Below are 15,401 nucleotides of genomic sequence, written 5' to 3'. Positions count from 1 at the left end.
TAGTCTGCTCTTTGTAAATCTCTTTACAAAAGAGCAGACTCAGTTCATTATTGTAATGATGTAACTCCCAGGACAAAAGAATTGAATGCACAAATACAGACAGGGTGCATCTACACATGTGGTTTAACGTGCAGTCACCTATTTTACTGTGCATTAAAGCATCACGTAAAAACTGTGTGTATTCATTACTGCATATTAGGGCAGCCTATTTTGCATTTGTTTAGTACCTCACATTAGAGGTACTAAATTTAATGCGCATTTGGAAAAGTGCCTTAATGAACGTGTAGACATGGCCTCTGAGGAATGACTGGCTAGGCTGCAGAAAAGGACTTAAAGGTTATAGCGAAACATAAGCTGAATATGAGGCAAAGGTGTGCTCTTGTTACAAAAAAAGACCAGTAGCATACTGAATTGTATTAAGAGGAGTGTCATTTGCAAATTAAAGGAAGTGAGTCTCCTGTTCTATTTGGCACTAGTGAGGCCTCACATGGAATACTGTGTCCAGTTTTGGGGAACACACTTCAAGAAGGATGTGGGCAAATTGAAAAGAATCCAGTGCAGAGCAGCAAAAACGATTAGGGGCCTGGGAGGCAAAACTTATGAGGAAAGACTGAAAGAGCTAGGCTTTAGTCTGAAGAAGAAAAGACTAAGAAGGGATTTGATAACAGTCTTCAAATACCTGAAGGGTGGTTATAAAGATGGCAGGAATAGATTGCTCTCTGCAGCTACAGGGGACAGAACTAGGAGCAAATTATAGCAGGGGAAATTTAGGTTGGATATTAGGAAGACCTTTCTCCTTACGTGGGTAATTAACCATTGGAACAGAAAGAAGCTTCGAGAGGCTATGGAATCTCCCTCCTTGGAAGTTTTAAGAGCAGATTAGACACACATTTGATTGGGATGGGTTAATTAGGGATGGTCCTGCCTTGAGCAGTGGGTTGGACTATATGGCCTCCAGGGGTCCTATTCTATGATTCTATGATAATGATGGATGAGGATGAGGATTTAAATAGTTAATTGTATTAGAAACCATGTTGAAATTTAGTTCATTTTTTCTTTTGTTAAAACACCTGAGATGGCACCTTTAGCCTGGGAATCTCTGAATTATAACATGTTTATTGGTTCAGTTACTAGCACATATTAGCTGCCTTATCAGAACACAGATTCACTGACTCTAAAATTTGTTCTTTCAACAAAAAGTAAAACACAAAAACAGAAAAATGAATAAATAAGTGAATTGTACATGGTCCTCTTTTACTTTTTATATTCCATATTAAATAATTGTTCTTCAGTTGACTCTTATTTTGCGTTCCATTTTCCAGAACCTTTTCTGTGTATTTGTACAGCATTTAATAAGATTTGGAAGCCCGATAACACTACCAAAAGCAAATCATATTACAATAGCAATCTTAATCTCTAGAAAATATCTTTTAATTTTTGTTGGTGAATAAGCCTTTAAATCGTTTTCAGATAATACCGTTCACTAACCTATTAAGAAGACAACGAATCTGCTTCTATCTCAGAAACAACATGACTTTAAAAGGGATGAGTCATTCGACTAGAATTATTGTCTGTGAGTCTAAGTATGTAGAGATCCACAAAACTGCAGAGAAAGCTTTATAATGGAGAGATTTTTATTTTACAATAATTAACAAGTGGGATAATGAAAGTCTGTGTGGGATAGTCAAATTAAATTTGGGCATAAACATCCTCTGGAACAGAGGAAGTTCAGACTTAGGTATGACTAGTATATAACAGACATAGGTTAGAACTGAATCATTTTGTCTATATGGTATAAGCGTGAAAAGATAACTTTGAGTAAAACTGAAAATATTTGACACAGAGGAACACTGGACCTTCTGGTCCTAATTTTAAACAACTCAGTGTCTCAGAGAAACTAAAACTGAAAACTCCTGACATATTCCTTACAGCTGAGCCAGCCAATTGAGACACAATATGTTGGTCTACTTAAAACTGAGCGTGGGATATTGTGCTCTTACTAAGAGAGATAACTGAAACGATTAAGGCAAGCACATTTAGTAGGGCAGGGAGCTTTGAATAACTTGAAAATGAGAGGGCAAGTAGTTTAAAAACACCAGCATGTTTTAGTAACTGTGTTTTCCACCTGAACATTTTCGTTCCATAATTTAATATTAGCTATAGATTCTCTTTCCTATTTATTTGCTGTTTGCTCATTTTATTTAAAATATTTTAAATTCATAATTTAAATAAAGCTTTTCTTCCACATAGGTGGACTGAATTATGCTTGCTATAGTCACATAGGAAAATAGATATCATGCTTGGTATTGGCAGGTCAGATTTTTTCCGTGAAACCATTGCTATTGCCATGTGGTGCAGTAGTGTGGATAGGACATTATTCATTCTATTAATGAAAGTCTTGACCACAATTTCTGAACAGTTATGTCACTATTTTCTAATGCCATCCAATATTAATGCAAAACAAGCCAACATGTCCAGCAATATTTTCAAACGTAGCTACAACACATTTTCTAAAAATACTGTATTACCAACCTCAACTTTTCAAAACCCATGAGCCAGGTCCCTCGAGCTCCTGGGATTGACTTAAAAATCATAAACTGTTTAAAATAAGAATACCTGTTGACTTCTAGTTCTTTTTATTTCACGTTAGGTTTTTAGAATACACAGATCAAGCTTTTCTCCCCAAACGTGAGTACTAGAAATTTACTTGAGAGCAGGAGGAAAAAAAACAACCCAAACGCTTAGAGCCAAGATTCTCATCTAAATGCTGAGGCTTTAGAAAAGCAGAAAACACTGCCAGACTCACAATACCTTTATGAAAGTTGGCAAGCATTTCTTAGGGTGATAACTTTTATTGGCAAAATCTGAAACATGGAGACACAAACCCCCATAGCGGTGTGCCCAGAAATAGCTTCCAGATGTGCTTCATCCTGCAGGATCTACCTGTATGAAGCAGGGGTGTGTGTAGATGATGTGGACGTTAACGTAGAGTGCCTGAAATTTTGAATACGGCTTTTTTTTCGGTGCAGTGCATTTGCGTTTGCACAGCCGGGTGCTTTCGAGTGAGTTAAGCCTTGTGTATCATGCCCCGCAGATTTCAGTAGGGGGAGTCAAATATCAGTTTACCCCTGTAATGTCTTTCCTAATGTATTACAGCAGGAGGCACATGTAAATCACCCGGCCTCCCTAGTCCCCATCCCCGGCTTCTCACTGGGCAGTCCTGACTGTCACTGGGCACGGTCATGGTCACCCCAAAATCCTTGTCACTTTCACGGTCCGTCTGGTCTCTCTTGGTCAGTACACAATCCCAAAGACCCCATCCCAATCCCAAGGGCAAACTGCGTGAATCCTCCCCTCCCATTCCTTTTCCTTCCCATCCCACGTTACAAATATATGGGGGGGGGTTCCTTTTATTTACTATAGCTGCTATGATAACTGCTAGGATATCATAAAATGGGCACATCCTCTCGCTGTATTAATGTAGGGTTTTTTGGGCATGTTTCTGTCAGGCTTGTGGTTGTTTCTGTTATGCTTTTCTAGCTGAGTGGGAGAATGCAGGCTGGGGCACGGATGGGCAACCCCTGCACGGGTGCCAGAGTGTGGCACGCCAACGCATTTTGCTTGGCACGCGTGCTTCTGGGCGAAGGAGCTGCACTGCCACAAGGATTAGACCCCTGGTGGCTCCCCTGCCATCTGTCCCCAGCACACCAACATCTTAGGAGTAGAGGTTACAGGTTTTAGGGGCACTTTGCCCAAAAACGTTGCCTACCCCTAATCTATGGAAACAGTTGAGGCTAGCTACATAAAATATCCAACTAGATTTTGGGATGCAATGTGCCTGCTGGGAGGGGAGGTGGGCAGAGGAGCTGGGAAAGGAGACCCCTCTTCAGTAACTGCAAGCCCGATTTCCACAAGGACCGAGAGCGCATCACTTCCCCCTAAGCCCTCTCCCCCCGGGGCATCGCGGGGCTCATCCTCCCGTCGGGGGAGAAACACCCCTGCATGGAGGCGACGGGTGTCTGTCTCACGGGGCGAAACGCGGAGGAAAGGGGCGGGACGGGTAAGCGCTGGCTGTCCGCTCCCTGAGAAGCTAAAAATACAATAAAATAAAAGAAGGGGCGGGCAAGGCGGGTTGAGCCCGCGAAGAAAAGGCGGGGCGCGCGCGGGAAAAGCGCGGGAAGGGCGGTTGGTCCCGCGCCGCGGCGGTTGGAGCCCCGGCTGGGGGAGGGGAGGGGAGGGGAGGGAAGGAGCTGCTTGACCATGTGGGGAGGCTGCTGGGGGCTGCTGGTTGGCGCCCAGGTCGTCTCCGTGGGGGTTTTGTTGCATGCTTTGGTCGCTTTGACCCAAGGTAATGGAGGTGGTAGCGTGTCCCCTGGTTCTTTGTGGGGGAGCCCCAACCCTGCCTCTCGGGGAGCGCACCCTGCTCTCCCTGAGTCTCTGACCCATCATACTAGCCCTCACAGTATGAAGACGGGAGGTCCCAAGGACGGCAGCCCTTCCCCCCTGATGTTAAGACCCCCACAAGGAGGAAGGCATGGAGGCTTGCATTTTCTTTATGAACCAACACCTGCCTCTTTCTTGGCATCCCTCTGGGCAACTGGGGGTCCTAGAGGAGTATTTTTCTGCTGGTCCCTAGTAAGGCTCCAGGTCAGAAGTCATTGGCATCTCTGCCCAAAATGTTGGCACTGTGATCTTTCAGCCAGTTTGGGACTCCCTCCTCAGACAAACCCTCACACACTTGCATTTTTTTTTTTATAAAAAGGCAAATAACTCGCTTTCATCCAATGGGAATGTCCTGCGGTTTGGGGCTCCCCAACCCAAAGGGTCACTGCAGCATGGACCCAAGACTTCACAAGTTCAAGGAAGATCTGTTGTGAATCCCATTTCCATGGGCTGCTTCAGGAAACTGGGGCCACCTGCATCATTAGGGTTCACAGATGTATTTCTTGAGCAAGACTTAGCAGCCTTGTGATGTAGTGATGAGAACTCTGCTGAGAAGCGCTTGGCCATCTGAGTGTTGTTCCTGTACATCCATAGCCAAGATGAATTAATCTGAGGGAGCCACCTTCCCATGTAATGGTCCCAAGGTTGGATGGATTTTCTGGGAACTGGGGTCCTTAATGCTCATTACACAGATGTCATGGAAGCATGATCATTTTTACAGAAGAAACTGTTTAGAAAATACTTCCGGTCATCATTCATAACTACTCAGGGCTCTTTGGTAAAATAAAAATTGAATGAGTCTGGATTGTATAAAATAAAAATAGATTCACTAATCTGGCAGTAAACAGGAACACTTTTTTTTTTTTTTTTAAGAAAAAGGGTAGGAAGCAAGGTAGGAAGAGAGGATCTCCCAAAGTAAAATAAAAGGGTAACTAATTTTAAATTTAGATTTGATTTTTTAAAAAAATATTTTAAGTGTTTTCTCTACAGTGGAAGCTGCAAATGATGAAGAACCATATTCTGTTGAATTAATAAAAAAGAATGACATTTATGGCAGCATCAATCATAAAGGTAACTTTGCATATTTTATCATTAAGATTCTAGGAGATATTTTTAATAGAAAATATCATATGGAGCTCTTCAACACAGTGGCAAACCATATAAATAAATGTATCATGCAAAGACTATCAAGTATTAATTACATAGGAAAGAACTGAATTCTTCAAGCCCATAAAAATGGAAAGAACAGAAAAGGAAAAAAAGATCTTATAAATGACATTATACAAAATAGATCATTGTAACATTTTTATGTCAAATTATTTCCAATAATTGGACCAATTCCATTACTAGAACCTGAAAGCTGTCGACAAATTAGGCCACAATGTCATGACAGACTTCTATGAACAGAAAGATCTTTGAATTAAATAATTGCATGGAGCAGTAGTACATGTCCTTATGAATTTGTATATTAAATTAGAAAGGTATTGGAAAAATGCTTTTACTGAGTAATGTATTTAGCCTGTACAGTGAACAGTTTTGGAGAGTGCATTTTCAGTACAGATTGTATGTTAAGTAATGCTTGAAATTATATTACCTCTTTTCCAGCATGAGATGATTTTATGTGTTTTTTCTTTTCCTACATTATTTTAAACTGTAAACAAAGACAAAAATAAGCACAGTCCTGCATGTCAGCTCCAAGAACAATAATGTTGTCTCCATGATGTACAAGACTGTAGGAGCTTAGGGAACATTTCTGCCTGTTGATAGCTGTTCAGAATTTTGGAAAAATTTCATAGCAAAATTAAGGATTCATTTTCTTCTTGCCCTCTGAGCAACTCAACTGTATATTAGAAATCTGATATTCTTAGCCTGTCAACTTTTGGCACTGGGACTATATGTTTGGACAGCACCAAGCCAGACTGTGGGCAGTTCTATTGTAAGTAATAAGAATAATGTCTCAGTGAGTGTGTCTACACATGCACTTTAATTAGCCTATTTTAGTATGCATTAAAGCATCACAAAAAAGGGTTATTTAGCTAATGTGCGTTAAAAGAGGCTAATATGCAAAAATGTCACTTAAAAACCGTGGGATCATATACATGTGCACGAAGCCTGCTCCAGCATGCTGGAAATCTAGGGTGTTGTATTAATCAAGCCTTCTGGCGCTCGGAAGTTGTATATCAGTGTCCCAGTGCATCTCTGCCCTGAAAAAATGGTGGTGGGGTGCTTTGAACTAAAACACGTTCTATGAGCTTTAGTTCAAAGCACCCCACTGCCATTTTTTCAGCATGAGGACACTGATACACGTGGCACATGGACACTTTTGATTAGTGTGGCTTGCTAATTAAAGCTCCTGGTGTTGCGTCCCCAGAGATAAGGGTTTCCTGGAAAATTTTGAATTGGCAAATTTTCTGAAAAATTTTCCATAGCATTTTCCAATGCCCTAAATAGAGTGTGATTTGATTTAGCATGCTTATTTGACTTATATTTAGTAAACAAAACTTAAAAAGTACCTCCATGTAAATTTTATGTCCCAATAGCCACAAGTATTTGAACTGAAATATTTGATTAGGAAAAAAATTAAATATAGCACACTTAATGTGGTTTAAACGTTACATTCAAACAAATTCAAAGCTTTATGTGGAAAGAAATTATATTTATTGAAATAAAATGTACTTGTAAAGATGTAAAGACAATAGCAAGTACTTCCCTTAAATTGTTTGTTTAAATTTAAGGAAAAAAAACAAAGGCACTGAAAACTATTGACATACTAATGTTAACACATGCAAAGAACTGTGCATGATATGCTGTGCTTTGGTTTTGATTTGACCTGCACAGCCAATTGGGTGAATTCATAACTTGATTTTTGGTTTGGATTATTATGTGGGTGCATTTATCCTCCTGTTAACGAATCTATAAAACATATATGTACTCTTTCACACACTTCCTAAGGATAATCACCTGAAAAACATTAATTGCAACTTTGAAACTGCCAGGCTTGCCTAATACTGTATTGGCCTCCATTCATTGTTGCTAATTAATTTTATGAAACAATGAATTTTTAGAAATGGAAAATTTCCCACAGCAAAATTAAGCACTCGAAAAGTTTCCAGAAAAGTTTCCGGCCCACATCTCCACACGTCCCACAGCCTGTGCAAAAATGCCCCATTTAGTTGCATAGATTTCACAGACATTAGGGCTGGAAGCGACCTCAGAAGATCATCGAGTCCAGCCCCCCGCCCAAAAGGGCAGGAAGTCAGCTGGGGTCATAGGATCCCAGCAAGATAAGCATCCAATTTACTTTTGAAGGTGTTCAGTGTAGGTGCTTGAACCACCTCTGATGGCAGGCTGTTCCAGACCTTGGGGGCTCAGACAGTAAAGAAATTCTTCCTTATGTCCAGCTTGAAGCGGTCTTGTAGTAGTTTATGACCGTTCGACCTCGTCATCCCCTGGGGCGCTCTGGTGAACAAACGTTCCCCCAGACATTGGTGGTCACCCCTGATAAACTTATAGGTGGCCATCAGATCACCCCTGAGCCTGTGCTTTTCCAGGCTAAAAAGCCCCATAGCTCTCAGCCTGTGGTCGTAAGGTCTGTTTTCCTGACCTCTGATCATGCGCGTGGCTCTTCTCTGGACTCTTTCAATCTTCTCCACATCCTTTTTGAATTGTGGAGCCCAAAACTGGACGCAGTACTCCAGCTGCGGCCTCACCAAGGCCGAGTACAAGGGGAGAATGACATCCTGGGATTTGCTTGAGATGCATCTATGGATGCAAGCCAGCATTTTTGTCGCTTTACTAGCCACAGCATCGCATTGCAGGCTCATGTTCATCTTGTGGTCAATGATGACCCCCAATTAGTTAATGCAGCTTAAGACAGGATAATGTGCATTTTCCTGGTACCTCACAATGGAGGTACTAGATTTAATGCACATTGACTAAAACGCATTAATGTATGTGCAGATGCGCTCAGTTAGATCCACATCTGATCCCTGTAGTGGAAGAAAAATAATTAAAAGGCAATCCAAAATTAACAAATACTTAGTAATTTAGTTCAAGTGCAACATTATTGCTTATTTAATTTCATTTTCTTGTTTTGCAGTTGATGTTTACATAAAAGTGTATACAAATAGTCCATTTCTAGTATGCATGGATTTAGCACTTTCTCAAAAAGAACTTGTAGATCCCAAATACTTATGGATTGGTCCAAATGGAAAGAATCTAGAAGGTCAGTTGTCCTTATTACCATTTATTTCTAGTCTGACTTGGCTGTTTTTTCCCACAACCCAAGGTTGGACAACCTGCAGCATGTCTGCTGCAAATGGCACAGGTAGCCTCTATATGTGGCACATGGGAGGGGACAAGTAGCAGAGTGGCAGACAGGGCAGGAAGCAGAGGAGCAGATGCCTCAGCACTGCCAACAGTCTATTTTGGCACTGCCAAACAGCACTGCCAGCAGTCCCATTGCAACCCTGTCAGCCACAGCTTCAAGCCTTGCCCAAAGGGAGCCCCAGAGCATGGGGAAGAACATAGAAAACAGAGCAGCAGATTGGGTAGGGAACATAGGGCAAGAAGCAGAAAAAGCAGCAGATTGGGCAAGAGAAGGGGGTCAGAGTGGCACTTGGGGGGGATATGCAGGGCTAATTTGTGGCATGCCTGCCCAAACAGTTCGCCACCACTGCTATAACCCATTCAATCAGATTTTTATAGCACCATATCACCTAATTAGAAGCATTCAATATCTGCTTGGAGGGGAATGGGAAAATTCTGCTGAGCTAGCTTCCCTTTTTCTATTTCACCCCTGTTTTCCATTAGGATGATGATGTGTGGTAATTGGAATTTGTTTTGAAGCCTTTCTTGATTTTTAGAAAGAGGGGAGTTAATTCTTTTAACATAACTGACACAGATTTACAAAGTAAATTAAGGAAACAAAATCTGGGGACTGAATATTCAATCAGGCCCTCCTGAAGAAACAGGAGGCACTGTATAAAAAATACTGCCTAGTAACTACAGAAAGAGGCTTTGGAGAAGTTAGAACAATTTGGGCTTTCTATTCTGTGGGCACATCTACACATGCAATTAATGTGTCTGAATTTTCTGCAGAATTTTCTGCAGAGAAAATTCAGGTGCATTAAACTGCCCAGGCACAATTCTGAATGTGTTCCTGGCAGGAGCAAATTTGGTCTACACATGCACTTCAAGTCTATGTGTGCACTTCCGTGCATTAGTTAATGCACTGTTTTTCTAGTACCTGTATGTATTGGTACTAGCATAGGCGACATTTAGGGAGGGCACGGGGGGGGGGGGGGTCACATGACCCTCCCACAAGATTGGCTGCCACCAAAGCTGCGGATGGTTGCCACTCACACACACACACCCTAGCCGCCGACGCAGGCAGTGGCATCTGCAGGCGGTCCCTGCTCACTGCTTGCCACTTGCGTCCCCCCCCATCCCCCACCGACATCACTGGCAGCGGCTGCCGGCAGTCCCCACTTGCCGCTCACTGCCATGGTGTCCCCCAGTCCTGGGAGGCACCACTCGTTCATAGGTACTAGCAAATAATGCATTAGATTAATTTACTGTGCAGGAATTAACACATAAATGTAGATGGTGATGCTTTACTTCGCATTAGATTAGTCTAATTTGCAGTAAAGCATCTCATGTAGACTCACCGTGTTTGATTTTAGTTTCCCTTTTTGTGATGTTAACCTGAGCATCCATGGGCTCAGAAATAGTTTCAGAGAAAAGCTTCATTTATAAGGCACTTCCTTTTCCTTGCTTGACCAGCTAGCTATTCCATCTGATTATAGGTATGAAACAGGGAAAATCTGCTTGTTTATTTGTTCTATGGCATTATATAAATGGAACAAATTAAAAATATGATTCCTTTTTTAAAAGAATTATTAAACAATATTCACTCATATAGTATTTGATGCACATGCACATTCCTTAATGGTTAAGATTACTGGTTTTTGCCTGTTCTTAGACTGTCAAAACAGTACCATTTTGAACTACACTTAGCAAATAAGGCACAAATTATAATTCATAATTTACTAACATGTAAAAATGTGTCTTTTGATGTATGTGATTACAGGCTGTTTTAATATTTCATATATACATACATCTACATACCGAAAGTATATAATTATTTTGGAATGCAGAAATGCTAAAAAACCCCACCTATCTATATGTTCTTTGTGCTCTTATCATTATTTAAAAATACATCTTAAGTAACTGTGATAGCTATACAAATCCCTTTTAAAATCTACAATTACAGTTCCCATCCAAATTATCAAGTGCCTGAGATAGCAAATAGATTTTGTAACAAGTCCTGAAGATCATGAGATCAGGTAATTTCCAACCAATATGTATGAGCAACTTGATATGTATTTCTGAAAGTAAATAAGATATCTCATGTGATTCCTTGTGAATAAACTATACAAATTTTCCATCAGTGTATGTTTCAAAAGCACTGACAGGAGTTTCCTTTTCTGTTTTAGGACAAAGTTATGCAACTGTCACTAAAACAGGAAAGCTGATGGTGAGAGGTTTTCAGGAGTCTATGTCTGGATCGTACACTTGCACTCTTTCTTACGATATCATCAAAACTGACACTCAAGAAGAGAAAGAAAAATATAAGGCATATAAATTTATGGTATATGGTAAGGCGTGAACAGTTACTAGTGAACAAGTGCATGGGACTTTTCTGGCTTAGAACCTGTATTGTATGCAACAATATTTTATGATTTATTAAATGTAATTTAGGTAACATCTTACTCTAGAAAAAATTAAATCAAGCACCCCAGTGATAAGCAGTTTTAGTATTCTTAATAATAGTTTTGATATTATTTTAATAGTTTCAATAATGAGCTTAATTATAATTACAATTAATAATATGAATAATTAATTAATTATTTATGAATACTAGTTTTAATAATATTAAATAGTTTTGATATTCTTGTAATAGCTTAATTTTAATAGCTAATTTTAATAATAGTTTTAATATTCTTAATAATAGTTTTGAAATAAAATCATTTCAACACAGCTTTCGTTTCAGTCAAATCAATACAACTGTCACAAATGCCTGGTCAATGACCCTTACTGAAAATGAAATAATTTCTAACCTTGAAGAAAAAATAGATGAGGTTGCATCCTCTCAGAGATACCCAAGATCAGAAAAGGAAGCTCTGGTATGACTGTGATCTTATTCCAAAGAGGTGCCCAAAAAGAGAATTTATGCTGACATAAAATAAGCATTCTGATCTTACTCGATGGTATGCTGTTTAATATAGTGGCAGGGTAACAGCTTGTGCAGTTTAGTAACTTTGCCAAAAACAATTAACAATTCTAAAGAAGATAAATAAAATAGAAAGAAAAGGATGTGATCTCTTTTTTTGCAACCAGACTCATAAATCTATCTCAACCTGCAAGTGCAAGGAATGATTTCTAATAAATTCATCTAATATATTTCATATATTTCTAATTTTTAAAATGTGCATACATTCCAAAATACTCTTCTTTAGTTCTGTCACTATTTTGCCATGTAACATTTCATCATGTGTAGTATTTGGGTTAGGAAATATACAAAATACACATTAAAATTATTGTGCATATCAACCTAAATTAATCCTAATATTACAATATTACTTAAATCCATGAAACCTTAGAAAAAAATTGTCCCATTGTGTTTAAGAGGAAAATAAAACTTTACTTTTAAATAAAATCAACATTTAAGATATAGGTTACAAAATATGCATAGGATGAATATTATATTGCATATATTTATGTACATATTTTTAAGCATACCGGGAACCTGACTACACATACCAGATATCTGTTCGGTTTACTACGAAAGAATGCAGCCTAGCAGCCAATGGTCAATTCTTTGAAGGACTGAAGATACACTTGGATGACTTGATCTCCCATTTGACATGCCATATCATAGAACCATCATACAAATGTCATGTTGTCAAGCCACCGAAACATGGCCTCCTGCATGAGCTATTTTTTACTTTTAAAGGTAACAGATTTCAGCTTTTGTTTATGAGTCTCACTGATCTTTTATTTAAAAAGAGCTACATTAAGGGTAAATAACTTTTGCAATTATATTGGATTCATATGTTTCCTCATATGTTGTTTCTTTGCTTTTTTTTCTGAGTTTCTGTATTTTGTCTTGTTAGCCCACAGGTGGAGCTAAAATGCAGCTTCTCAGTTGGCTGAATTTGTAGTTTTTACTTTTTACACACTTATTGTTAAATATTCTTTAATTGGTGTCATTTGTAAAGGGTACTGCAGAAAAGGAAAGTGTTCTGCTTTACTACATTAAGACAGTTCATGTATTTACTGTCTTGTATTATTTTATCAGTTTTAACTTTATTTGATTTTAATAATTCAGTAATTCTGGTTCTGGTTTATTCTATGGATAAATCATACAGGGATCAAGTAGATGATCAGTGGTGGCCAACACACAGCACATGGGGGAAGATTGGGGCAGGGGTAGGAATTAGACTGGCCATCAGGAAGGGAACTGGAGCAGCACTTGGGGAGAGGGAAGGGATCAGAGTAGCAGTTGAGGAGAGGAAAAACATTGGAGTGGCTATCAGGAAGGGAGCAGGGATCAGAGCAGCAGTCCAGGAGGGGATGGGGATTGAAACGTATGGAAGGATGGGGTGGGGGTTGCAGAGGTATTTGAGGAGGGGACAGGTATCAGGGTAACAGTTATGGAAGGGGATGGTTTTGGGGATCAGTGTTGACTCAACGGTTTGGCCCTGCAGGAGATATGGGGGTAGGTGTTGCCAAATTCAGTATGTCATATCCCAGTTGCAACGGGCTTTTGCAGCACTGGGTGACAGTGGTGGCTAATTATAACAGTAGCACTATCTCATATTTTGCTAGTGGCACACTTGTCCTGGGATTTGACTCCCAGAGCAACTTAGAGCAGGGTATTGTGGCATTAGGAAATTGAAGTTGTGCGGGGGTGCTTTGGCTACATTTTCTACTGGCTGTTTGACTGCCCTTCACCCAGAGAAATGTACACAACAGGACTTGGAGCTGTCTTGTGGCATGTTCATATCAGGAGACATTCTTCCTAAATGTTTCTTACAAGTAGAATGCAAACCCCCAGAGTTCAGATATGACATGGGACCTTTTGGCAGTTTGAGGTTAACATGTGAGGGATTCATTCTCTTCTACCTCCAGTTTCCAGATCTTTTCTTGTATTGTTTTTTCCATCATTTTATTAGCAATTACCTATGATGAAGTCACTCAGTGGAAATTGGAGTGATTCAATCATTAGATGGAAACTGAAATGATTTAAGTCACTGAATGGAAAGTGCCAGGATCACTCTTTTTTTCCCTTAAGGAATAATAATGCATTTCTTTTTACAGCACTTCTGTATGTCTCAAGCTCTCCATGACCATTACAAAATCATTATTAGCCATTCAGAGTATTTGTTAGATAAATCTTTTAGTATCCTAAAATTACGAACCAGTTAGACTCTTTGATTGGTGCATGTTTAAATCTCTTTAGCATTTTCTTCCCAGGTTTTAGTAAGTTGGAGGTATTTAATTTTGTCTTTACTTCCTGATTAACTATTTATCTTCTGTTTTTCTACTTAAAATTCAGTTAAGTATCTCAGGTCATAAGAACTATTTCAAAATGACATCTTACTGGGCGTGTCTACCCTAGACACTTGCTGCACAGTAACCTAATAGCACTGCGCAGTAGCAGGCTAGTCAAAAACCATACTAATACACTTCTGTGCAGTGTTATTACGCTCTTGTGCAGTAAAATTCACAAAAAAGCCAAGCTCTGGCACAACTGTGGAGTAACTGTAGTTATTGTACATTTAGTTAGAACTTCATTGAGCAAGTACTAAACTAAATGTGCAGTAACTACTGTGTGTTAATGAACGTGTAGACATGCCCACTGTGTGTTAGACTAATCTAATGTGCAGTAAAGTGCCACCATCTAAACGTGCACAGCAATTACTGCACAGTAGATTAATGTAAATCACTCTTTGCTAGTCAACAGCACTTTACATTAATGTCCCTGAACACCAGTGTAGATGGGAAGCAGGACAGGGCAGTGACATCCCCATGTCCCAGGCTGGCGGCAGGGAGCCCTTGCACTGCCCCCCGTGCTTTGGAGTAGCAGGGGAAGGGCATTTTAGGGGAGAGTGAGTTGCAGGTGGACAGCACAAAGGGAGGGCAAAGTTTGCCTGGCTTTCCTCGCTCCATCCCTGGGAGCCGGGCAACCACAGCTGCCAGAAGGCTGCCTCAGCCTTTGCCCAGCTCTTTCCTCCTGTTTTGTGCCTCCGGAGGGCAAGGAGTCTCTGCCAGGTCTTGTCCCGTGGGAGGGGAGGCAAGATCCCAGGGAGACACAGCTAGTAAAGGCTATTAAGGCTTCTGATAGGCTGGGGCGGGACATGCATCCACATGCAATAGAGCCAGGTTTGAGGAATGCATCTGTATGCAATGGAACCGCCTGGGCGGTGGGGGGCACAGGCTAGGGGGTGCACCCTGCTTTCCCCTGCAGCTACAGGCGCCCTGACCCAGCACTTGCAAGACAGATGGGTCAGGGTGCCTCTGGCTGTGGAGGAAACTGGGGCACAGCCCTCCAGCCTGCCCCACCCCCCACGTAGCTCCACTGTATAGGGGTGCATCCCTGTGAAGCAAGCTCTATTGCATAGGGATGCATCCCCTGCTTCAGTCTTTCAGGAACTGCAGTCGCCTTCACTAGCCGTGCCTCCCCCCCAGGACCTTTTTGCTTTCCTTACCTCCCTTCCTTCCTCTTCCAGTGCCCCCCGGGAAGGGACCCTTCTCCCCCTGGGGGCACAGAGCAGGAGGAAACAGCTGGGCAGAGGCAGCTGCGGCTGCCCGGCTCCCAGGCATGGAGTGAGGAAAACCAGGCAAACTTCGCCCTCCCTTTGCACTGACTGCCTGCAGCCCACTCCCTGCCT

At 40.8% G+C, this 15,401-nt stretch overlaps 1 protein-coding gene across 1 annotated transcript in view; it reads left to right on the top strand.

Annotated features, from left to right (window-relative positions):
- The first annotated feature begins 4,260 nt into the window (after positions 1-4,260).
- The window catches only part of ZPBP2 (zona pellucida binding protein 2), a 24,319-nt gene continuing 13,178 nt past the window's right edge, over positions 4,261-15,401 (top strand). Inside the window, exons 1-5 of the mRNA XM_019505176.1 lie at positions 4,261-4,348; positions 5,434-5,514; positions 8,543-8,668; positions 10,941-11,102; positions 12,242-12,460. Coding sequence (XP_019360721.1) covers positions 4,261-4,348; positions 5,434-5,514; positions 8,543-8,668; positions 10,941-11,102; positions 12,242-12,460 — 676 coding nt within the window. The remainder of the gene's footprint in view (positions 4,349-5,433; positions 5,515-8,542; positions 8,669-10,940; positions 11,103-12,241; positions 12,461-15,401) is intronic.

This window comes from Gavialis gangeticus, unplaced genomic scaffold (genome assembly GCF_001723915.1).
Source record: "Gavialis gangeticus isolate Ggan-Ray unplaced genomic scaffold, GavGan_comp1, whole genome shotgun sequence".
Classification (NCBI taxonomy): Eukaryota; Metazoa; Chordata; order Crocodylia; family Gavialidae; genus Gavialis; species Gavialis gangeticus.
Note: the sequence above shows the minus strand (reverse complement) of the source record. Positions and strands in the feature narration are given on the sequence as shown.